At 38.1% G+C, this 24521-nt stretch overlaps 1 protein-coding gene and 2 long non-coding RNA genes across 5 annotated transcripts in view; 2 read left to right on the top strand and 1 right to left on the bottom strand.

The window, feature by feature from the left end:
• Nucleotides 1–393: 393 nt before the first annotated feature.
• LOC108553619 (uncharacterized) lies at nucleotides 394–1572 on the bottom strand. The gene is made up of 3 exons (XR_001890650.1): nucleotides 1536–1572; nucleotides 1094–1192; nucleotides 394–753 (listed from the first exon to the last, which is right to left on the bottom strand). It is a non-coding gene; the product is annotated as an uncharacterized LOC108553619 (long non-coding RNA).
• Nucleotides 1573–2727: 1155 nt separating this feature from the next.
• Nucleotides 2728–3197, top strand: LOC108553611 (uncharacterized). The gene is made up of 3 exons (XR_001890648.1): nucleotides 2728–2763; nucleotides 2933–3006; nucleotides 3149–3197. It is a non-coding gene; the product is annotated as an uncharacterized LOC108553611 (long non-coding RNA).
• Nucleotides 3198–8326: 5129 nt separating this feature from the next.
• The window catches only part of LOC108553622 (uncharacterized), a 29902-nt gene continuing 13707 nt past the window's right edge, over nucleotides 8327–24521 (top strand). Inside the window, exons 1-4 of one of the 3 annotated variants that reach the window (XM_017908612.1) lie at nucleotides 8327–8655; nucleotides 8744–8939; nucleotides 9009–9123; nucleotides 9749–9908. Coding sequence is in view for 1 of the 3 variants with exons in the window: in XM_017908611.1 (XP_017764100.1) it covers nucleotides 10286–10326 (41 nt within the window). In the remaining 2 variants the exon portion in view is untranslated. Of the gene's footprint in view, nucleotides 8656–8743; nucleotides 8940–9008; nucleotides 9124–9261; nucleotides 9341–9748; nucleotides 9909–10265; nucleotides 10327–24521 lie in introns of those variants that run through there. The other 2 variants (XM_017908613.1, XM_017908611.1) reach the window with 2 other exon arrangements.

Raw genomic sequence — 24521 nt, forward strand, 5'->3', positions numbered from 1 at the left:
GACAGAGATATATCACTGTGAAAAATAAAAAAAAAAATGGTTGACCGTTCAATCGAGTTCTTCGAGATCAAAAATTCCAGCCAATTCGTTCTTGTTTGTAAATTTGCTACAATAACACCGATGTTACGCGAGACGGAGAGTAAAGAAACGAAAACGGTAAAGGAAATAAAAGGAAATCGGATTTGAAGATTTCAGTGGAAATTTCCTGAGAGTGACAATGTCAAAGGGAGCGTAACTTGTACGTGTAAATCTCAAGGGTTATAGCAATATAACAGTGATATATACATAATATATATATATATATAAATATATATATATAAATACCTATAATACGTATACATATAATATATTTGCGTGTAAATAAATGAATTTAAGGCACACCCTGTCATTACTTTGTTTTATTAACTTCTCGTTGTTATTTTACAATCCAAGCAAAGAGAAATGACTTTTCAGTAAGTCTTTTGACTACATAAAAATCGGCTAAAAATCTAATCACTATCGCAGCCAATTGGCTCGTATTATTTGTTATATAATTCATAATTGTATTGTAGCTGTTAGCGATAGATGCGATTAAGAATTGTATATCAAATAATACCGATTTTCCAGGTCTCACCACGAGGAGGTTGCTACGATTGAAGACCCAATCTTAACCACGTCCCATCCATCCACCTTCTTTTTACAGAAAAATTGATTTATTTTCAAATATATTCTCTCCTTGGTGCATATATGCAAACCGTTTAATTTTTGATCGCTCTGCAAAACAAACAACGAAGGAAGATTTAAGAAATGAACCAGAAATTTAAATTTGAAATGAAAGTTTTAGATTAAATTTTAAATGAATTGTATAACTCCATGTATCACGTTATTTATTATATGCATCAATATTTTACACTTTCATTCTTGTGTTAACATTAGAACTACCGTGCTGTAATGTGTAGTTATTAATTAATTACTTTTGTTAAAAACATCAATATATTTTCAATAATTGCAGAAACTGAGGATGTCTGAATCTAATAATTTGACCGGTTTTGTAGTTCTAATGCAAATTAACATGTACAAATTAATCAATCAGGATAAATAAATCAAATGTTACCAGATCATTATGAAGCGTCATCAAATTATCCATCGAGCATCGTGGTGCCTACCAGAAACCCCTGTTACATCGAATTCATGCCAGCAATCAATCAAGAATCTATACAAATGAAAATCAAATGTTTCAAAGAAATGTATAAACTTGTAACCAGTTACATCAAAATTATCTAAACAATAATAATAATTAAACACAAATGTGGTCTTACAAGCTGATAATATAAACAAGCTGTTAACTACTTTGTTATTCAAATACACAACTGAAGAAAAAAGAATGGAAACAATTTAAAAAGAACTATTCAATTTCGTGATTATAATGAGCGATTGATTATTAAATAAACTTATATCGACTAGATGAAGCTAATGTTAATATATAAATACAACAAATGTTAATATATAAATAACAAAATAGAAATGAACATATTACGTAGTGATAGGACACGTACCTCACGTGCGGTGGTACATTTTATCACTACCACGTACGACAGCAGAATGACGTCCCGCGTCGCAGCTTCGCCTAATAATTTCAAATTAGGAGAGATGGCTCTAGTTTCCCTTTCCAAGTCAACGCCGCAGGGCCAGCCGAAATTTTCAACGTCGTAGAAGTCGTTTCGACCAGCGTGAACTACGAAATACTCCGTTATAAGAAATTTTCAATGTTTTGGTTTTTGCTTAATCGAATACGCGTAGATGTGTACGAATAGATTTTCTGGAAGGTAGTCTAAGAAATGTTTTCACAGTGAATACGGTACATCAAGTTTTCGTTATTTGTAACAAGGTACCTTTAGTTTGTAACCTCATGCTGGATCGGTAACGTTGGAAGTGACATTAAAGTTATAAGGGAGCTCTACAGTTTTCCAGACGTGTGAGAATAAATGTATTTAATTTTTAATTCTATGAATTCACGTGTAAAATAGAATATTTTCAAAGTCAAGAGAGGAATGTATTTTATGGTATTGACAATACTAATCAGTTTATCGTTCTTCTAAAAATATACAAAAAGGATAGAGAACTTCCGAAGGTAATCACTGTAGATGTTCTACTTTTTTGGCGCTGCGACGAAGAGGTAATGTTTCCGCCGATTGTCAAACTTCCGTCCTCCATTTTGACAGGAAGCAACGGAATGGTCAAAATCACTGAAGTACAAAACTACGTGAGTTTTCGATTAACTAAATAACGTCTGAAGGTATTGTTTAAACAGAATAAATGAAAAGAAAGAAAAAGAAAGGCGTGTAATTATTTATATATGCGTTGAGAATAAAATTTTATAGAATTAAAATATTAAAAATTAAATAATTATTAAATAGTCTCTTAAACCTTTCGAGTACAACGTTGAAGTACGCAATTTAATACGAAGGAGGCTGGTTATATGCAATACAGGTTAGTTTTAATTGAAAGAATTAACAAAACATTCATTCCAATGAAAAACGAAATTCTTTTATTTTTATATTATCCTTATATTATTATCCTGGCATATATTTCATATAAAACTTATACAATTTCTTTAATCCTTTGGTAATCAGCGAGAATAAGAGGTTATGAAGAACAAAGGCTGACTTGATGGCACTTTCCGCGATTGCAGTCGTTTTCTCACGGAAATTAGCGATAATTCAATTGTTGTGGAGCAGCCGGCTAATATTTCAATCGTCGAGGGTCTCGAGCCTCGTTTCAGAAGTAATCTAGATTCTCCACCTACTAAAATCCCACGTTTTGCATAGTTCTTTTGTACCGCGATGTCTATGAACTCGAACTTGAATTTAAAATAATTTTTAATCATTCCATAAAAGACATATGAAATAATTTATTCCAAGGCTTATTACTAATTACCTTTTCTGATTTTTAGTGCAGTGGAAATTAGACAAATATATTCGCTTCTGTGAGATATATCAAGTTTCATGTCCTCCCAGTTCTGTGAAGGTAATCTATCGAAACTCTACTTCCAGATTATGAACGGTCTGAAATCTATGAATAATTCGAAAAAAGAAAAGAAAAAGAAAGGATAGGAAATCTATGCTTAATTTTTACAGAATGAAATAAATCACGAAATCTTTTGTTTCAGGGGAAGAAGAAACTTCAACCCTTTCATCGATGTTACGTTGCTACTCGGAGCAATTAGTAACGATACACTGGTACGATTTAGACGGTACGTAAATTACCTCGGCCGCAATTAGGGTCGTTTATTTCCGCTAAAAACATGATTCTCTTCCTCTAAAATCGAGGGAGAGGGCGGCATAAAAATTCAGCTTTGGGTATCGTGTTCGATGCGTCGTTACGCTACGGGACGCTCGTAAGCATGGCAGAAAACTGGGCTACGCACGTGCAAATGTACCGTAATAATAATTATTTCCTTAATTACGGCCTCGGCGTATGCGTACAGCTCGTCCGTCGCGCATTTTACAAGAATGCAAGGAGAGGGTCCTAGAGGAATAGTACTTTTTGTTTTGATAGTGTATACCTGCGTACCATCGTTCTCCATGTTTATCACCGTCCATCGTGCTTTTTGTGAGGGTTGCAGGAAGTCTTAGAAGAATCTGATACGTCTGCAATACTTTTGTTAACGTATACCCTCGTATGTCCATCTATCGTTCATTTTAAGATGATAGTGTTAAGAAAGATTATTCTAATTTTAAGAGAATCTCCTAGAAGAATAATATCCTTCGTCTCGATCATTCATTATAATTATAGGCTGCCCCAATTATTACGAACATTACCCTGGGTCCAAGAAGAATGGTATCTTTGATACAGTGTCGGCAATGTATTTTTGAAATTGTTCCTGCGATTCTTTATCAAGGTCACTCTTTATCAAGATGGACTAAGCGTGTACGAGAGTTCAGCTGAACGAATCTCGTTGAAGATAGCACGTGAAAGTAAGACGAGTTCGCAGCGACGAGGCCATGGAGAGAGACGAAAAACCCAGAATTGCGTGGGTGAATGTAGTAATCCCAGTCTTGAACTTTAAGATACATTTTGATTTGGAAATGATTCGAAGGATTTAGAATGGAAAATAAGAGACTAGGCATCGATTAACGTCATATGATAATTAATAGCGTGATCGATCAACAAACATAAAAGTCAAATGGTATGGGTTTCTGAATATTTTTGTGATCAGCTGTAAACGAGTTAAAAATTATAGAAGGAATGATAGCAGAAGGGTATTGAAATTTATGAAACTTATAAACCGTTCAAGTAGCAGGCGATGATTGATAAAATTATAAGCTCAACTTCAATCTGTAATCGACCGTTTTCAGTCGATTTGCGGAGTGCAATTGCCAGTTGTGTGCTTGATAAGATAATAGCACGTCAGTCACGTAATGTAAGATAGTGGTAATCTGTAAACAGCTTACACAATATACATATAACATGGGAATCGCATCTTGGACCGCGTAAGATATTGAGTTACTGAACTGTCGGTGTAAAATTCAAGTAAAATAACAGTAACCTGCCTGAGATATTAAAACGGGATGAACAATTTCAAGCCAACGAAAACAAAAAGAAGAAAAGGAAAAGAATCACCTGGTGAAAGCATAAATCCGCTGCTCTTTAATTCTACACGGACGAAAATAACGAAAGATTTATAGTTTGTAAGCAATGTATGTTGTAGAGTTGACATAGTAATTTCTCGACATCATAATTTTTTTATTATTTGAAATATAACTAGATCAAAATTCAAATAGGCGTAAGTGGAAGGAAAACGTTAAGAAGATGAAAGATTACCGTCGTTAAAATGCAAAGAGCTAAAAGTGAATGCTAAGAACTGCGAATTTCTTAATGTTACGCCGTCGTCATTTTCTGTTCAGGCATTGAAATCACCCTAAATCATACGTTGCCTGATTGCGAGCTCAGATCGATCATTCTCTTGTTACAAAGAATAAAATAGAGATGGCAAGACTAACTGAAGTTTGTTAATAATTTACATTCGCAAATTGGAACACTGTAATACGACAAATCAGATTATCCTGTTTAATTAATATCTCTGAACACTAACTAATCTACTTGAACTTTAACATTACACTGTGTCCATTTCACTTTTACAATTTTTCTTATTTCATACGCCAACTTTATCAAGAATCGCTTCAGAGAAATTCATCAACATGGTCTCCTCTATTTCTATTTCCTATTTTGGTTCAGTTATTCAAATTTCATTCATCACGGCGATTCCTTCCATTTATGTAACTACCTTCCATCGCGGTTTAATCCATCGTGATTCCTCTGTTTAGCATCTATACGATCCATCGATAACGAGTATCGAACAGCCTGCAAATAGCTCGAGACAGACTCATTAACGCGTTAATGAGACGCTTAGAACCCTATCGAGAAAATGGAACGTGCCATAGTCGTAAAACCATCGGCAAGTCCAGTGGCCACGAATGAAATTACAGAGCAAATAGCCGCGCTGGAAAACAATGGGTTGTTCGATGCGAACAGTTATGGGAAATTAGCCTGTTACCGTAGCGGAATTAACATGTTACAGCGTTAACGCGTTAACACACGCCATGTACGACACTTTCATGTTCTCACCTCGGGTTTTCCGGTTTCGATGCAGCACGTCTGAACGCTTTCGTTAATTTATCACTTAATTAAGAATTAGAGCGGAACAGGAACACGGAAAGTGTTGTCATTTCTGGGAGAGGAAGAAAGTGTCGTCGAGCTTTAAACGTCACTTTGGACTTTCTGGCGTTAAATTATACGACGTGGACTTCGTATAATTCAAGCCTAAGAAATTAATACCTTAGATACCAGAGTCTTGTTCGTTATAATAATTTATATTACGGAAGATAGTATGAAACTTTCGTTGAACTATCAGCCCACTCACGTTTCCTTTTTACCAAGTATTTGGTATATTTTGCGTTTCCAATTTAATTGTACACACCGTCGCTTTAAGAAATGGTATGAAAGCTAGAGATTCGACGTACAAATTGAATAGAAAAATATTTCCAAGGTAATCGACGCTAATAGAGATTTAAATGACACTATTCCAAAACCCATGAAAACGAAAAGTGAGACAACCCACTCCGACATTTAGTCATTTCATAGTTCAATATAAAGTTGACACGAAGGAAGATAAAACCGTGTATCGACACGATTATCCCAATATTCGATTAGTGGTGGAAGACCAAGAGTCCTACATTTGCATGCTGAAAAAGCCCGGGAAACAAGAACAAAGCAACCGTGGCTGAAACCCGAGTAAAACTCGTGTCACCATAGTCTTCCGTACAAGGCGAGAGAAACCAGCTTCACAACCACCGCGGCGCTCATGGCAAACACGTTTTCCTATCGTGACAGCCACCAACAGGATGATACGTGAAATATCGAGATCGATCAAATTCAAATCACCAACACAAATTCGTTCGAGTGGCGTCGAGCCGGCAGACGACTCGGAATATCGACACGAATCTCCACTTTCGAGGCAGCGGTATTAGTCGCGAGAATGGTGTTACCGGTTAAACGGGAGAATCGTGGGAACGAGAGGAGAATGAAGCATCGGGGAAGAGGAGGAAGAAGCAGAAAAGGTGGAAGGAAGAAGAAAAATGAAGAAGACGTGGAAGAAGGTGAAAGAAATACGGTCGGCAGGGAGAAGGTCTCCCGGTGTAAGCGACGAGGATATCGCGATGGTGAACAGCAAGGACACGAACAGAGTTCGCGAGTAGCTTCCCAGCGAAAGAAGGGATATCCGAGTCCCCACTATTAAATGGCTCGACTCCGACGCGGAAAGGAGAAGCTACATCGGGGGCGGTAGAACACCATCCAGCCTCAGTGCAATTTCGACACTCGCCTGGCAGCCAGTTGTCACAAAAGGGGATTGTTCGTGGTAGTCTTGGGTGGTTCCGTGTTATTCGAAAGGTGAGAGAGAGGATGGGCCTGGAGGGATGCTGATCGAGGTCGAACACGTCTGAGGGACTCGTGGAGAACCGGAGGATATTAGTATCAAGAAGGCTTAGACAAATCTAGGATCGCGGCATGGGACATGGCGCTCTGACGAACTGAATATTTTAGAAACATAAGCCTAAGGAAGAATGGATTAGAACTCTGCGATGGAATCGAGTCCTTTGGCGGACCATATCGTGGATGAAGGAGTAGTAGAGTAGTTGGAACGGTCGAAGGATTTTTCTAAAAGAAAAGGTTACTCGAGAACTTTAATGGAAGGAGAAGTTTAAGAGACGAGGGATTTTTGATTAAATGATAGTTGTTTAAAAATTCGAAGCTATTCTCGGATTCGAAGAATGGTCAATGGTCGACTTGTCCAACGAAAAATCGAAGGATTCTGCTACGGGATAGAGTTGCTTGACGAAGACTCGAAGGATGTTGTGAGAGGATGTTGAGGTTGTTTGCTGGTATAAAATAAACCTGTAAAGCGGAGTTACACGAGAGTTACAGAATTGGACAGCGTGACTAAGAACAATTTTTGCCTCGTCGAATCGTCCGAAACACATGTTGCAGGTATAACTAAAAAGCTCAGTGGGGAAACCTGACTCGCGGGAGCATCGATAGGAAGAGAAACCGATGAAAGAAATCCGAGTCTAATAAAATCGGCGTTGCGAATCTGGAAAGTATGGCAATTAGAAGCAGCTGAACCATTTTTACGACAAACGTTAAACCGATCACGGCCTTATCACCGTTTTCACCTTAAACATCCGAGAAATTAACGAAAGGAGCGTGTCTAATCTCCAAGCTTTTCAGGTAAAAATGAACGATCGGGGAAGAAGAACCTCTGATTAAATTCCAAGAAAAACCTCCTGCGAAGATCCGAGCTACCGGGTGCAGGTTAGAGAAACGTAGATTCTGATTCTGAAACGTGGACAAACCACCTCGATACCTATTTTCGTGGAAGAGGTCGAAGAGCAGCGGACGGTGAAGGAAGTTGGTCAGGAAATTCCTCCTCGACAAGGAGCTTCCTCAAATTGAACGTTTCCTGCTATCTTACTGGAGCACGAACGATTCACGACGTGTCCACGAACATGCAAGACCTCTTTGACGGCACGCAATGACACAAAACGCGTATTTATTCTTGCGTCGATTAGCATGTCCGCTTAGAAAGACGTCGCACCGGAAGTGCACTGTGGATGAACTAAAATCCACCGTCTTTGGCTGAAACTGTTCGATCTGTCCTACGTAACCGATCGCCAAGAAAAAGAATAACTAACGAAACGAAGAAAAGAAGAAATTTTCCCGAGCTTCTTCGTTTTCTTCCATTCCGTATTCGTTTTCGAGTATTTTCTTTCACTCACGTGATATTTTTGAGAGATATAATCGACCATTTTGTTGTTCATTGAACTCGAGGGAGCGACAATTAGATCATATCATCGGGAATGGTAAGAAGCTTAGGAGGCGCTCTCTGGAAAAACGAGCAATCAGTCGGAAAAGAGTAAAAGCGACGGAAGACGACGTGGATGCGGAGAAAGCAGCGAGAAACGATTGGAAGTGCAAAAAGGGTGAATCGTTTCGGGGCTTATGAGGCGTGAAACGAAGACCTCGAGGCTCCGCAGGAAGTCGTTCGTTTTGGAGTCCGGCGCAGGGAAACAGGAAGGGATTAGTGGAGTCCTAGGGACGAGATCTCTGCGTTATGAGGTGAGGAAAATAGTAGAAAGCCGGGACACGGGAAATGAAGCGAGAAACGGAGAAGATCGCTGAGAATTTCAATGATTTTTTCGAACAGATTGATCGAAAAGCGACCAAGACGATTTTCGAGCGAAGAGAAAACAGAGGACAAAGATTTTTTCGTTCTTCGAGAGGAAGAGATTTGTTTCCCTCCCGAGAAGAAAGTGGAAAAGCGAAAGAACAGGCAATTAATCGCGAGAAAGTTACGCGAGTCTAATAAGACGTCGACGAAGGGAAAGAAGAAATTTTAAACGGTAAGTGTGACTAAAATTCAGGAATATTTTTCTGCCAAAAATTAAATTAATCCTCGATAAGTATTCCAGTCGATGAAACTTTTCCAGGACTCTCACTCGTTAAAAAGAAACGGATTATCGATCTTATGAGGCGAAAATTACGAAACAGACAAGAACGTTCGCTGGGATAAGGAGGATAGCAAAGGTACGAAGAAATGTTAAGCGATTCAGGTAGAAACGTGTTCCCGTTCTACCGAATTCTGATCAAATCCATTCGAAACTGCGGAAAGAACGAGGGAAAACATCGACATACTAGAGCACTCGCGATTTGCACGCGTTATTCGTAGAATAGCACGAACGAACCTCTGAAATAGACGTTGCAATGGCTGTGAAACTAAAAAGCAGCGTCGATAGCACAGAATGTAGGTAGACAAGCCACCTGGTTTTATTGCATGCAGATCGATAAATTATCGAGTAGAAAGTCTGACGAGCAGGAAGCTGTAAAGGCTTCTTATCTACCGATAGAAAAGGAAAGCCGGTGATCCATGCACATATCGAATCTCGAAACGAACGCGTAAACATCAGGATCTTCTGTCAACGTGTAACCGGATATTCAATAATAATGTATCTATAATGTAAAAATTATTTTCACACGTTTTTCTTACGCTTCCTCGAAGCGTGGATGTCGAGTCCTTTGTACTAAAAGAAACGAGAATTCGATTTGAGCTGGATCGACAAATTCGATGGATTCTATTCCGTCACGCGTGATTTGCTCCAAAGACCCGCGGCGAATCGTTTTACCTTGACTGTGAATCGACGTTCCGTTCCAGAAACGGAAGTGCCGCCATCGACGCCAGTCGCGAACTCGAGGACCACGCAAATCGGCACGAAGTCGTGTCGAAAGGAGCGATCTAATCGGGATAAAGCGAAACGAGCCGAGTGGAAGAAGAATCGAGGAGGAAAGCGAGGAATTGTCACGACTCGAAGTAGGTGAGTACCCTAGAATTTACTCGAGACATGTAAATAACTTTTCAAAGTTTAAACGATAAAATTTGACACTCTTCTTGACCCCTTAAGCTTGACAAAAATAATTTACACATGATTTGTAATGATAAGTAACAGAAGATATTCAAAGAGACCTCAAAAATTGGATCAAAGGATCAGTGGATATATTATGGGTTGACAGGATTCGATGTCTTTATAAAATAAGAATGAGATACGAAACTTCAATGATTCATTTCGACACTCGTCTTGGACCCCTTAAACTTAATAAAAATAATTTAGATATAATTTGTAACAACAGGTAACAGAAGATATTCGAAGAGACCTCGAAAATTGGATCAAAGGATCAGTGGATCAGTGGATATATGGGTTGGCAGGATCCGATGTCTGACGTTAGATTGTCGAGGTATAAGGATGAAATATGAAGGAGTAAAATGGTGTATAAACAGAAGAGAGAGTTCTAGATAGACATCATTTTTCAAGCGTAATTCACGAATTGTACGAAGTCACGATGGGTGCAATCAAGCGACGAGACGATTTTATCGCGTGTGGAATACAATGCTCACGGTGGATCGGAATACAGGCAGCCATTACGTTGGCGTAATCAGAATTTCATGCAGGAAATTGTTGGTGAATGATGCCACGTTACCGGCCTTGTTTACAAACATTTTCGTCCTTTTTACACGTGGTGTAATTAACGGTATCATAATTAACGTGCACTTTCGCGAGCTGCAAAACGCCTTCTTCCGATATATCACTTTCGGCTATGGATCAACCCCCTGGCCTAGAATATCGCGTGAGACTCGTGGTACGGAAATTTGGCCAAACGTAACACAGCGAGAGGCTTGGTTCGTAGATATAGCTCAACGTAAACATTGTCAGGCTCGGACAGGCTCGTGGTTAATTTCCGCAAATGCTTTCCTTGTCTCAGTTGCGTGTTATTCTTCGCCACGTTCGAACGAAATTCAACGCGTGACCCTTTATTCTCGTCGATGTTTCTCTGTCGAGACGAGTCGAGGTTTGCCAGTTACGTGTTATTCTTCGACCCGTTCGGACGATATGGCTCCACGTGCGACCGTGTGACTTCGATTATGGCACCCGGCATCGGTACTTAACTAGGTAAGAGATTAATCACGTTATGTTCGCATGCAATTCGACTCGTATTTCATAATACATAACTGTGTTCATAGCCGAATACAATTTCGTGTTTCCTAGATACATAATTACGCGGATTTCTAGTAACTTTTGGTAACTTTATATTTTACGTAAACGCGTTAGTGCGAAACGAGCGTGACTGATTTTTCTGCTGATCGTGCCATCGGAACTTCGACAATTCTCGAACGAGAGTTCGATTAGTGATATTTATTTTATATTTTTGTAATTTTTTCGCTGTTCTAAGGAAAATTTAGGGTGGTCGAAAGAAATTGGTCCGTGAGCAACAGTAGAGGGCTCGGTTTGAGGATACTTGTGTACTTAATTTGTCGAGAAAACTGGTGATTTACACAGCTAGAAAAATAATAATTTAGACGCGGTTCTCCAACGTTTAATGATTATTCTCATTAGTCAAGCTCGTGGCTAATTTTCGCCGATGTCTTTCTGTCTCGGTTACGTGCTATTCTTGAAATGGCTCGACGTGTGACCGACGTTGCTGTTGATTATGGCACGAGATATCAGAATTTAAATTGCAGAGCAAGGGGTTAATACTCCTCGATCCAAGTACTCTTACTTCATGATGCTACTAACGCATGGATGTTTGGTTAAACATAATTTCTGTTTCTTCTTGTATTCGTGTATCTAGTGATACTTACGTGTCAGGTGTTAGGTTTTGTTACTTAGGTGCTAGATACTTAGTAGTTAATTCTTGCTATTTGGTATTGGTTATTGATATTTAGTACATTTGGTATTCGTTACTTGGAAACTTAGTATTAATTGTAGATCATTCTTTGGTATTTTGGTGAATGAATATTTGATAAGATACTAAATACTTTCTATTTTGGTATTGGTTACCGATATCTAGTGTACTTAGTATTATAGCAATTGGTATTGATTGATAATACCAATAAGTTTTAAGTATTCGAATATTTTTCATTAGTGTTTGAATACTAGTATATCTAATACACGAATATTTAGGTGTTTAGATGCATACAAGACAAATATTTTAAAGAAAAATTAACAAGAATGCACCAGTCAATTTCTTCCAATCTAAATGTTTATAACCACTTGCGACTAGCGAAGAATAATATTCCTTAAGCTCAATTAGAACTTATTAGAGCTCAATTTTCACCGCAATTTTTATCATCTTCCATTTAGCGATTATATTTTTTAAATCATACATTGTTACATATATTCATCTGCTCGTTATTAACTTACTCTCGTTGAATTTCAAACTGCGAGAGAAATTCCCTCCGTTCTCTCATTCTATACGAACGGCACGTGGGAATACGAGTAATTGAAAACAAGCTGGCACACGTATGCCCACGATTCACGTGTTCGTCAATTATCACGACGGGTGCAATTAGTACCGTTCCAAAGAGTCAGAGTTACTTTTTCCTTCCTCAGGTTGCGATTTCCTCGCAACTTTCGTTCTCATCACGATCGATGACCCCGGGGTTCATCGATGCCTCGTGCACTCGATCATGCTCGCCGGAAACCATCCACCATTCGTCTCCTCCTCAATGATCATCCCATTTCGATTTTCCTCGCTTCCATCTGCATCCTTTTACTCGAATAAATTCCAGTTTCACTGATTTCTACCGATGAAAAATTCTCATCAAAAATCTAACTCGTCCTGTCTAATTCACTATCGTATAATGTATGTACATACATTATTCGTTAGCATATTAATGGAGTATACACGTCGGATGACGTCGATTTACTCGATTTCTGACCGTTCAGATGCAAGCTGATTAGCCAGCCACGTTTTCACCTAAATTCATCTAATGGCGCCATTCTTCCGAGCGTATCTGATTCTAATTATCATGAGGGAAGAAACAACGATATTCTAAACGCCGGATGCGTATCCCGTTCGGATGAGAATTTTCGTAGCCTGGAGCTGGCGAGTTCAAGCTTTTAATTAACACCGATCTCGGCCGATTTTTCACGGCGGATCGTGTTCGTTTCGTTTCACCGTGTGATCGAGCGGTGTTAGACATGCAAACAAGCCATTTACGAGATCGGCTGACTGCCGAACGGATCGTGTTAAGAAATGTTTTCGATCGATAACGGTGCTCGTTGCGGAAGCGCTCCCGTTCAACGATACGCGGACGTTGCTCTTAATTATTTATTATACGTCGATGACGTAACCCACGGGGAATCGTTACGGTGTCAGATACGAAGGAAGTCGAACGGGGTCGCTCCTTCGCGGAAATCGTCGTTGCCAAGGTTTATTCCTCGAGTTTCATGGCATATGAAACGATTTTCATTCTCTTTCTTGGTATCAGAAATTTTCTTTGGATTATGTGCAAAGGATTTTTATTTCACGTCGTAGAGGAACGATTTTAATTTTATCTCTAGAAATATGGTTAGAGAAATTCTTTGATAGATTCGTGTAATATTTTGTCACATTTATCATTTGAAATTTAACATTTTGCTGATTTTAACAGTTTTAGTTCATCGTTGTAAAGGATGGTTTATAGACTTCTGAGATGGATTCATGATTGATACAGTTCGATTGAGATGGATTTTTAATATTCCAAGTTTTGTTCCTAATGTGGCAGACAATTTTAATTAATTATTATGGAGGATGATCTATGAACTTTTTGAATAAATTTGTTTGATGAGGTTTGATTAAGATTGATTTTTTAATATTCCAAGTTTTGTTCCTAATGTGGCAGACAATTTTAATTAATTATTATAGAGGATGATCTATGAACTTTTTGAATAAATTTATGTTTGATGAGGTTTGATCGAGATTGATTTTTTTAATATTCGAAATTATATTCCCATTGTGGAAGACATTTTTAAGTAATTATTATAAAGGATTATCTATGAACTTTTTGAATAAATTTACGTTTGATGAGGTTTGATCGAGATTGATTTTTTTAATATTCGAAATTATATTCCCATTGTGGAAGACATTTTTAAGTAATTATTATAAAGGATGATCTATGAACTTTTTGAATAAATTTACGTTTGATGAGGTTTGATCGAGATTGATTTTTTTAATATTCGAAATTATATTCCCATTGTGGAAGACATTTTTAAGTAATTATTAAATAGGATGATCGATGGTGTTTTTTTAATAGGTTTATGTTTGATGAGGTTTGATTAAGTTTGATTTTTTAATATTCAAGATTTTGTTCCCATTGTGGAGAACATTTTAAAGTAATTATTAAAAAGAATGATCCATGATATTTTTTTTATAGATTTTTATAGATATTTTTTATAGATTTATGTTTTTTTACAGTTCGATTGAGATGGATTTTTAATATTCGAAGTTTTGTTCCTATCGTGGCAGACATTTTTACTTAATTATTATAGAGGATGATCTATGAACTTTTTGGATAAATTTATGTTTGTTGGGGTTCGATTAAGATTGATTTTGTAATATTCCAAATTTTGTTTCCATTATGGAAGACATTTTGAATTAATTATCTATGAATCTTTTGAATAAATTTATGTTTGATTAGGCTCGATTAAGATTGATTTTTTAATCTTCAAAATGTTATTTACATTATGGGAGACGTTTTTAATTATTATGCAGAATAATCTATGAACTTTTTCATTCATTTATGTTTGACGAGGTTTGATTGAGATTGATTTTTTAATATTCAGAATTTCGTTTCCATCGTGTAAGAAATTTATATTCCCCATTATCGAAGAAAATTCAAAATTCTTTGTTGAAAGGGTTGTCCTGTAAATATCTTTGATGAATTTGTGTTTGATGAAGTTTGTGAATGATATAATGAATAATAAGGTAATCTTATCGATTGTTTAATTAGATTATCGAAGATTAGGTTGCTGTTTCAATAAATCAGACAAAGTTTGATCAACTTATTTAGATTTTTGCCTAGTTCTAATCTGGATCTGATAAAAATTCTACGAATTACGTTTCGAGGACACAGATCAGCGTACTTTGTTCGTATTCTTCTACTTTGGGAGGCAACCTCTCATCATCGTGTCACCTCAATGACTGATATCCGTGGACGGAGGTAGTTAACTTTACCCTAGTAATTTCCTAGTCGCCGTGTTGGACTAATTGACCAAGACTTACCGCGAGAATTAGTCAGTTTCAATTCATCGCCGATGATCTAGATCCCGAGAAGCATCGTGATCTTCCTTGCCTCCACAGAAAATACCCGTTTTCTAAATACACTCGAGACAAGAATTATCTCGCATTTATCTCTTCTAAATATACTCTGCACCCCAAATAACAAATCGAAATATTATTACAATATCTTCTTCGATAATCAATAATTAATTTAATTAAAATACAAATTACTTGTATTTAATCTCGCATCATTTTTACCTCTTCTATAATGTACGAAGAATTACTATACTATGGAAGCATCGAAATATAAGGGGAATTACAAAAACAAAAATTATCTCTAATAATAATTATAATTATGAAAAATTATTAATATCCCAGTTTTTAGTAACATGGCTAGCTTAACAAGAATTATGTGTCATTATCTTCTCGTTATTTTCTCTCACCCTGCATTTTATTATTTCTCGAATAATTAAATAATCGAAGATGGTCAAGGTGATCACGTTACATGGTCCACCCTGTACAATATACATTTAAATAAAACTAAAATCGAAATAAACATATTTAATCCTATATTATATAATTAATTACTAATCATTCTTTGATTAATTATTTCTCCAAACGATTTTCCAAATTGGCCAAAAAATCTCAATTTTCTTATGCCAAAGATCTCAATCCAAAGGACTACCTCGAATTCCAAGAAAATTCTAATTCTTGTTAAATTTTCCACGACGATAATGGTACTCCCGTTCGTACCCTCGACTCGCGATTGTCTCGTGGACACGGCATTAATTACTCGTGTCCCTCTTTTTCTCTTTTCGTTCGCAGTGCTCACAGACACGCGTCGAAATGGTTTGGCGACAGTGAGGTCGACAGGCGTCGTTTGGCAACAGATGGGAAAGGTATCTATGGCCGTAAGAAGTGCCGCTATGTCCCACATCGAGTCACGGCTGCCTACGATTCTGGGACGGTAGGCACGTTCTCCTATTATACCGTCAGCACACCTTCCGGGAGGTGGTTCCTGGGACTTTGCCTTTTCTTTCACCCCTGCACACGTCGCCGATTATCCGCATCTCTGAGTTTTCCCGTTAATTTCACTGATTTGCACAATTTTATCGTGCGTTTGCACAGTGCATGGTCCATAGCGAAGAGTAAAGATGGAATTTCGTGGGTATTCGTGAATTCTAATCAATGACGATTTTGTTTCACCTTTTTCTTCAACCCAATAATCAACATATCGTTGACTATCACTGCTTCTAATTTTCACAGTTCATTTCACTGATTTATACTATTTTATCGTTCGTTTAGACAATGCATGGTCCATAGTAAAGATGGAATTTTTTGAGCCTTTTTGAATTTTAATTAGTGAAGATTTTATTTCACCTTTTTCTTCAACTCTGCATACGTTGTTAATTATCCATGCTTCTAATTTTCACAGTTCATTTCAATGATTTATACTATTTTATCGATTGTTTAGATAGTGCATGGTTCACAATAAAGATCGAATTTTTTGGGCCTTTTTGGATTTTAATCAGTGACGATTTTGTTTCACCTTTTTCTTCAACGCTGCACTCGTCATTAATTATTCGTATCTCTAATTTTCCCTGTTAATTCCACTGATTTTTACCATTTTATCGTTCATTTAAACAGTGTATGGTCTATAGTAAAGATCGAATCTTTTGGGCCTTTTTGGATTTTAATCAGTGAAGATTTTATTTCACCTTTTTCTTCAACCCTGCACTCGTCATTAATTATTCGTGTCTCTAGATTTCCCTGTTAATTCCACCGATTTTTACCATTTTATCGTTCATTTAAACAGTGTATGGTCCATAGTAAAGATTGAATCTTTTGGGCCTTTCTGAATTTTAATCAGTGAAGATTTTATTTCACCTTTTTCTTTAACCCTGCACTCGTCATTAATTATTCGTATCTCTAGATTTCCCTGTTAATTCCACCGATTTTTACCATTTTATCGTTCATTTAAACAGTGTATAGTCCATAGTAAAGTTCGAATTTTTTGGGCCTTTTTGGATTTTAATCAGTGAAGATTTTATTTCACAGTTTTCTTTAATCCTGCACACGTCGTTGATTATCCGTGTCTCTGATTTGCCTCGTTAATTCCGCTGATCTACACCATTTTATCGCTCGTTTACACGTTCGATGGTCCATATAGTGATCGTATTTTTCGAACCTTCGTTTAATTGGCGAAAATTATGAAGTTGTCGATGTTTCTCTCGCGAATGTTTCATTTCATCGATGAATAATAATTAACGCGATGAAGATCAATGCGAAAGAAAGCGAGCATTCTATTCACCGAAAATTCCACTATTCATCCATCTTTGTCGTCCCAATTAGTTCTTACAAAGAAGTCTGTACCTCGTATAAAAATTCACAAACGATTACTTTGTTCTGTAATTGCAGTCAGCGAATGAGAGAAGCTATAAAGGAAGTCGTAAAGTCGAGTGATGAAAATGATAGTAGTTAAAAGTCTCGGAACTATCATTTAGATAGTGATAGGTTAAGTATCCAAAATGGTGGAATATATCTTACATTGCTCGTGTTTCTCTTCGAAGAAATGAATCCTGTTACTAGAAGTGGCAACTGTCTAACATCGAACACGCTGTTCCATTTTTACAATGTTTTGATCGAAAGAAGACGTTGGAATTGGTTGAAAGTAGTGTAAGACTGGTTACACTTAACGTTTTTCTGGCCTCCAACTTCCCTCGATAGACGTATTCATAGCTCCTGTGCCGTGTGCTCGACTTGCTTGTTTTACTGGTAATTACGCTTATCTTGATTCTTTTTTATTATTCAGATAAGGTGCACGAGCTGTTTAAATGTAACAGAACGATGCTTATGCATATTCAACGCACTCCTTCGATTACGCGAAGGTATCCCCGAGTATGTGTTTGAACTTCTTTTCTCGCTCGTTGCAAATGGTAATAGCATCTGGGGAATCCATCCAGATCCTTAGGTTCCTTTTCGAAGCTTCGTTAACACAATTACGGTAACGTTATCTACGTTTCCACGATTATGCCAGCAACCTATTTCTACCACCTACAGTTACCAGATTTTCACAATGGCGGATTTACGTATGGTCGCCCATTACAAATAATGTATATTTTAAACATGATTTTTATCTCAGTAGTTCAAGAAACCGTGCATTCAATAGTAAACATGAATTTTCTACTAATTACGTATTTATATTTTATACAGAAATTAGGTACATACGGTTGAGGAGAATTTTATTTTAATACTTTAAGGAATTATTTTCTAATCTCTACTATGAAATATGAATTTTTTGTTAATTATTAATACATTCAATTTTGTATAAAAATTCCCTATGTGTGACTGGAAGGAATTTTATTTTAATATTTTAGGAGATTATTTTTTAAATTCCAATAATGAATATGAATTTCCTGTTAATTATTAATACGTTCAATGTAGTATAAAAATTCTCCGCATGCAACTGACAAAAATTAATTGTAATATTTCAAGAATTGATTTTTTAAATCCAATTCAGAAATATGAATTATTTTTCAAATTTTCACAGAAATAGGGGAAAAGTATCGTTCACAACAGACTTACTATAACAGAACCCCAAAAACGTGTAAGCTTTTCCGGTTTCCCGAAGAATAAATCTATCATTGGATTTACAAGGTCTCACGATCTACCTTTAATTACGTACATCGACATGGAATTCGAACCTCGCATGATCTCCAAGCTCCAACTTGCTACCCCGAGGCGACTGCGTTTCTTTATCAATTTATTTTCGCGCTTACTCCACGAGACCGTGTAATTTCTCACTGCAGCCTCTGGTTCAACAAAACGAACGAAACGAGGCGATCGACCATCTCGATCCCGCTCATAGATCTGCTCATAGTCGATGACCGGAAGTCGCTGTCCTCCTCTTGCGCGTTGTCAGATTCGTGCGATCCTCGTTTCGATTCGGCGATTCTGTGTGCTCGTTCGTTATTCGGAATAAGCTTCTTTGCCACCTAATTCCCATAGCATCGAATACCGTGAACGTCATTCTCGCTTAGAGCTGCAACCGCTCTGACGAACGCTGCAGTCCAGAATGCGTCAGAGAAAATTGATAGAGCGAGTTTGATACCCCATTAAAACGCGAGCACGAACAATATATCAACGAGGCAAATCGATAGGTCGAAATTTATCTTCCGTGATATCGTTTGCCAGGGAATCAGCGAAGAGAGTTCATCCGTGCGTAAAAGTACTGGCAAGCTAATCGCGTTAGAGCGATGGGAGCCGCGATGATGGAAGATACGTATGCAAAGGCTGTCAAAGCGTTATTTCTCATTCGTTTGCTCGGAGGTAACGTGGCAGACGGGATGAAAGGCTCGCGAAAAATGTTGATTGGCAATAATTGAATATCGAGCAGCTTAGGCGACATTTGGAACGCAGACCTCGCTGAGGTAGACACGCGCGGAGCCCTGTCAGGTTTCTTGCGCGATGTTTCACCATTAAGGAGCAAGTGGATCAGCAGTACGCATCGATGTGCTTTAAAAACAGACCTTCTACGTGTTCGACGATCACTATCTAGATGAACATACCCTTGGAACCGGTTTCACGGTCTATGTTAGGATTACAAAGGCACGTCGGAGTACCATGATCCGTTTTTCTCGATTCTAGGTCGAGAACCATCGCGTGGCTCTAATCGCTATAGAAGACGAAAAAAAAGAGGAATTATGGAGGATGAAACACTTTAACCGTGTCGGGTGGTTATTGCAGATTTTCTTTGGTATATTATACTCCGATTATTTTCGAGAGGAGGAGCGAATTTCTTTTCTCTTCTTTTCTCGGCATCCTTGCATCCTTTCTTTCAGACGAATCGTGAAAGTTTTACATTTGGATTTGTTTTGCACCCAGTTAAGGCATCCATGAGATAACTGTTACCTTGCGCATAGCTAATCGATTACTCATTTCACGTCTCGCGTTGCATATGATTCTCTTGTATACGAAACTGTACCCGTGGCTTTGCTTCAGGGAAAGATACGGTACTCGACGTTCCTTTTCTCGGATATCGTCAAATTCCATTTGTTCCTCGACCCTGTGCCATTTTGCATTCACAGCGCGACGAATCGCGAACGATGCTTGAATTTATCGTCCAAAAGCGTTAGACAGACATCTAATTTTAAGGACAGGTCAGAAATACATCGGGAATTGCGTCAGAGAGATCTACGAGAAAATAAATTCCTCGAGAAAGTTGGAAATTTTAATATTATCGATTTTAATATTATCGAAAGTTCTCGAGGAAACCGAGTATGTTTATTGGGAACGTTAACGATAGAGGCATGACGTAACGTGGAATTTTGGTGGGCAGGTTGACGAAAAATCACGATGACCGGAGATTAAAACTGACGAGGCTGGCTGGAGCTTAGCGGGTAGGCTTGATTCCGGAACGGTGAAATTCACGGAGGAGTAGAGCTAATGAATTTTTAATGGAACGCTTCTGATGTCAGAAGACGTCGGCAAAGCGTGTAACTACTTGTCCTAGAGAACCTGTTTCGCTGTAGCAAGGAATCGGATATTGCACTTCCGTAACCAGCTGTCGGTTCTTCGAGACGCTGCGTCATTTTACGACGATGCTTCTCCAACCTGTTAAACTCCTTAGTCCATCGAATCAACCTACTGTTCTAGTCTGTCAACTGGCCGACAAAAAGCTCTGCAACCAAAAGTGAATGGCAGGTCTGAAAGACACGTCGGGTTTAAAAGCCGCGGCGGTACAGGGGCTTTAAATGACCTTGAGCAGCGATTTTCCGACCTGGTCGATCATCTGTGACCTTCGAGTGACCCTGACCATGGATTAGGGACGACACTGATGGTCCCCCGCGATTTTCAAGTGACCTTGATTACCAGTGGCATGATCTCGATTACCCTCGTGACTTTTAAATTACCTTCATCACTTGGGTCACCAATTACGTGACCTCCACGATAATCTGTAACTCTCGAGTAATCTTGACTGCCAATGACGTGACCTTAATGAGCATCCGTGACCTTCAAATAATCTCGATGGCCAACTACGTCCTTGACACGATTTTAATGACATCTTGCAATCTTCGAGTAATTTTAGCTGTCGATGACACGAGCTTGGTAATCTTTTGTGACCTTCGAGTAACCTTTGCTGCCGATATTATGACACATGATCTTCAAATGACCTCGATTTCTCGTGTCACTACCTCGACAATGTCAATGTCAGCACGCATAACCTAAACACCATGCATGACCTTCACCCGACTTCCAACGCTAACGTCGTACCTTTCGCAATTACTCACGGTCATTCATTGGTACTTAACGCTAATAACATCCTCAACTATTAGCCATAATCGTCGTACATCGATGAAAAGAAGCGCGTGAAACATCTTCCAGCCTAGTTTTAAACAAACTGTACAAATTTCAGCGGTTCGGACTACGCAGGAGCTTCGAGTTGGCCTAATGAGAAGCGCATAACGTTCATGCTCCTCTCGCGAGAACTTTCAAGATGCCAGCGCAAGATATAATCTCCCAAGCAACGATTCGGCTCAGCGATTAAAAGCGATCTAAAGAATTTCCACGGCAATTAATTTTTTTACCAAAGCCAGTCTGCAACGTGCCGGAAAGCCAATTTCCGTAAAATAACTTCCTCCGAAACATCAGTTCGCCTTATCTCCACGAATGAGGGGATCTCCTTTCGTGAGCGCAAACCTTCTCGCTTCACATTTTTCTCCTCTACGATCCCTAATATTTATTACCCAACCAACAAAGGAATTACGCGAATCGCGAATTTTATTTTTACCTAACCTCCTGTCACGACAATGCTCTCTCCTATAAAGCTTCTCGGTTTCCCGGTCTCCTATAAGTTCAGTTTAGCTTATCTAGTAAAGTTTCAGTTTACTAGATCCTAGGACAATTTCCTAGACTATAAAAGTCCGAAGGAAAATCACTCGTCTGCGCGATAATTCTGAATTTAGAGGCTGAAACTGGTCATATAAACGGAAATAAAAGAGGGAGGAAAGTAATGGTTCGTGGAAGCCATATTTTATTCATCGTTGGGTCCACGCTGAGCGTCATGGGAGACAGTGGGAAAGATCTTTCGAGAAACTTTCCAGCCTCCGTTTCCTGTTCGTTTTATAGAACCCTAGCAGCCTTATTCTCAGACCGTTTAACGAAATTATTCCAGGCTGTCTTTATCAATTCGATTTCCCTGCCGCGTTACGATTTCAGACTTCCGGGAACGGAGGAAGCCTGGCAAGAATTGCAGCTTAATGGCGGCTGAACGGATATTACTCGCGGGAAAGATTTAACGCGCGGAATACAACAAACCGTGTTATTACGGAACAACGTGGACGTTGTTATTAACTAATTACTCGCAATTTGTTAGCGTCGAGGCTGCACGGGGCATTTTTATTGTCGCGACAAAGCGAGACAGACGAATGGAGAAATGGTTTACTTTTGACACGAAACAGAGGTCTTACTTTCCAGCACTGTTATAACGACTCAGGTGGACTATTTGCTTTTTGTCCCGGGGTTTCTATACGATGTACTCGCCTTAACAACAGACAGATTACGTCCTTTGCCGCAGCTTTTCTGACAAATCACCGTGAGATCGGTCATCGATAACTCGCCTAACCGTTACCGATCTAAACTCTCCAATTCTTCCATTCCTCTTTTCGTACTTGCATCATTACTTTCTTTCTTGTCTCAACAACTACCGATCTGTAATGCGAAACACTGTAATTACCTATCTGTAATATGGAACTCCGAAGCGTAAAAATTCTCAGATTGCAAATCCTGTTTTCAAGGCGAGATCTCGGTTCGTTGCTTCCTTTTTTCGCATCGAAATTACCGATCTGTAATGCGAAGTTCGCGAATTTCATGTCCCGTTTTTGAACCGAACATCTCGGATCGTCGCTTCCTTTCTTCGCATTTAAATTACCGATCTGCCATGTAAAATTCTCGAACGTTGAAATTTTCGAATTACGAGCTCCGTTTTTGAAGCGAGATCTTGGATCGTCGTTTTCTTATTTCAAATTCGAATTGCCGATCTGTAATGCGGAAATCTTAGACTTTTAAATTCGCGAACTGGGAGTTGTATTTTCAGGCTAGGATCTTAGGTCATGGATTCCTTTTTTGAGATTAGAACTAGGGGTTTAAGCATAGTATACGTATACAGACAGAGATAATTGGAGTGGTATAATGAAGACGTATGGATACGTATAATTAGATTTCTATCCGAATAAAAGTTGGCATCAATTTTAGTAAAAGCAGCCGTGCGTTTTCAATAACTGTTAAAGTAAAAAGTCTGACACCAATCACCCTGATTACTCGCGACTTTATCTCTGCCATCATTCAGTTTAATAATCTCGAGAAATCCTCGTGTCTGTTCCTTTCTCGAGTAGACATTTTAAATTATTAATAGCGCTACCAAATCGTAATAAAGTCCATTTTCCAACACACTTTCATCGAATAATAAACTTTCCTTCGAGCCAACGCACGGATCAAAATTATGATCGAACCTCTTGCAACATACTTATTTAATACCGAACCCATCGTCAAATGATCGATCGAATCGAATTAACAGATTCAATTAAGCTTCCGATTCTGCTTCTCAAGGAGCAACGCCATTATCAATTATTCATTCCATAGGATCATCGATCTATCAAAATGGCCGATTAAATAATCATTTGTAGTTGCTGAAAGAGACTCTATTTATGTCAGAAGAAATGAAATGATATAGTTGGTTATAAGGGAAATTGTGAAATCAAATGACGAGAGTGGTAATTTTAAACACAGAATATTTAATTAGATCCCAATTTTCATGAGATTCCAATAAATTTATTATTAGTAGACTCATGGAACCTTCGATCTCGGTTCTAAAAATGCGATACATTTATCGACTATTTCTTCCACGAAATTGTGGGTCCATTAAATAGCCGATGAAATTATCACTTGTGTTCAATAATACAGATTCTAGATAAATCTCATAAGATAGAAAATAAGAAAAATTAATGATTTTTTAATCAGAAACAATTTTTAATTAATGCTTTACAAACGGTCCTTAGATCTCGATGAACCTGCTAGTGACAAACCCATGAAACCTTCGATCCTTCTTTTTAGGAAGCAATACCACCTCCGATTATTCGTTCTACGAGATCATCGACCTACCAAGTAATCAATCATACTTGAAATAAATTCCTTACGAATCTTACAATTAGAAGAGACGAAAAACAGAAGATTGCGAGGATGTCGAAATGAAATGGCGAAGTGTTAACATTAAATACGGAATTTTCAATCGAAGTTTGAAAATCTATTCTTAGACTTCCATAGACTTACTATTGACAAACCCATTGGATCTTTGACCCCTCTTTTTAAAAAACAACACCATTTCTTATTATTTT

This window comes from Eufriesea mexicana, unplaced genomic scaffold (assembly GCF_001483705.2).
Source record: "Eufriesea mexicana isolate 0111107269 unplaced genomic scaffold, ASM148370v2 scaffold11296, whole genome shotgun sequence".
NCBI lineage: Eukaryota > Metazoa > Arthropoda > Insecta > Hymenoptera > Apidae > Eufriesea > Eufriesea mexicana.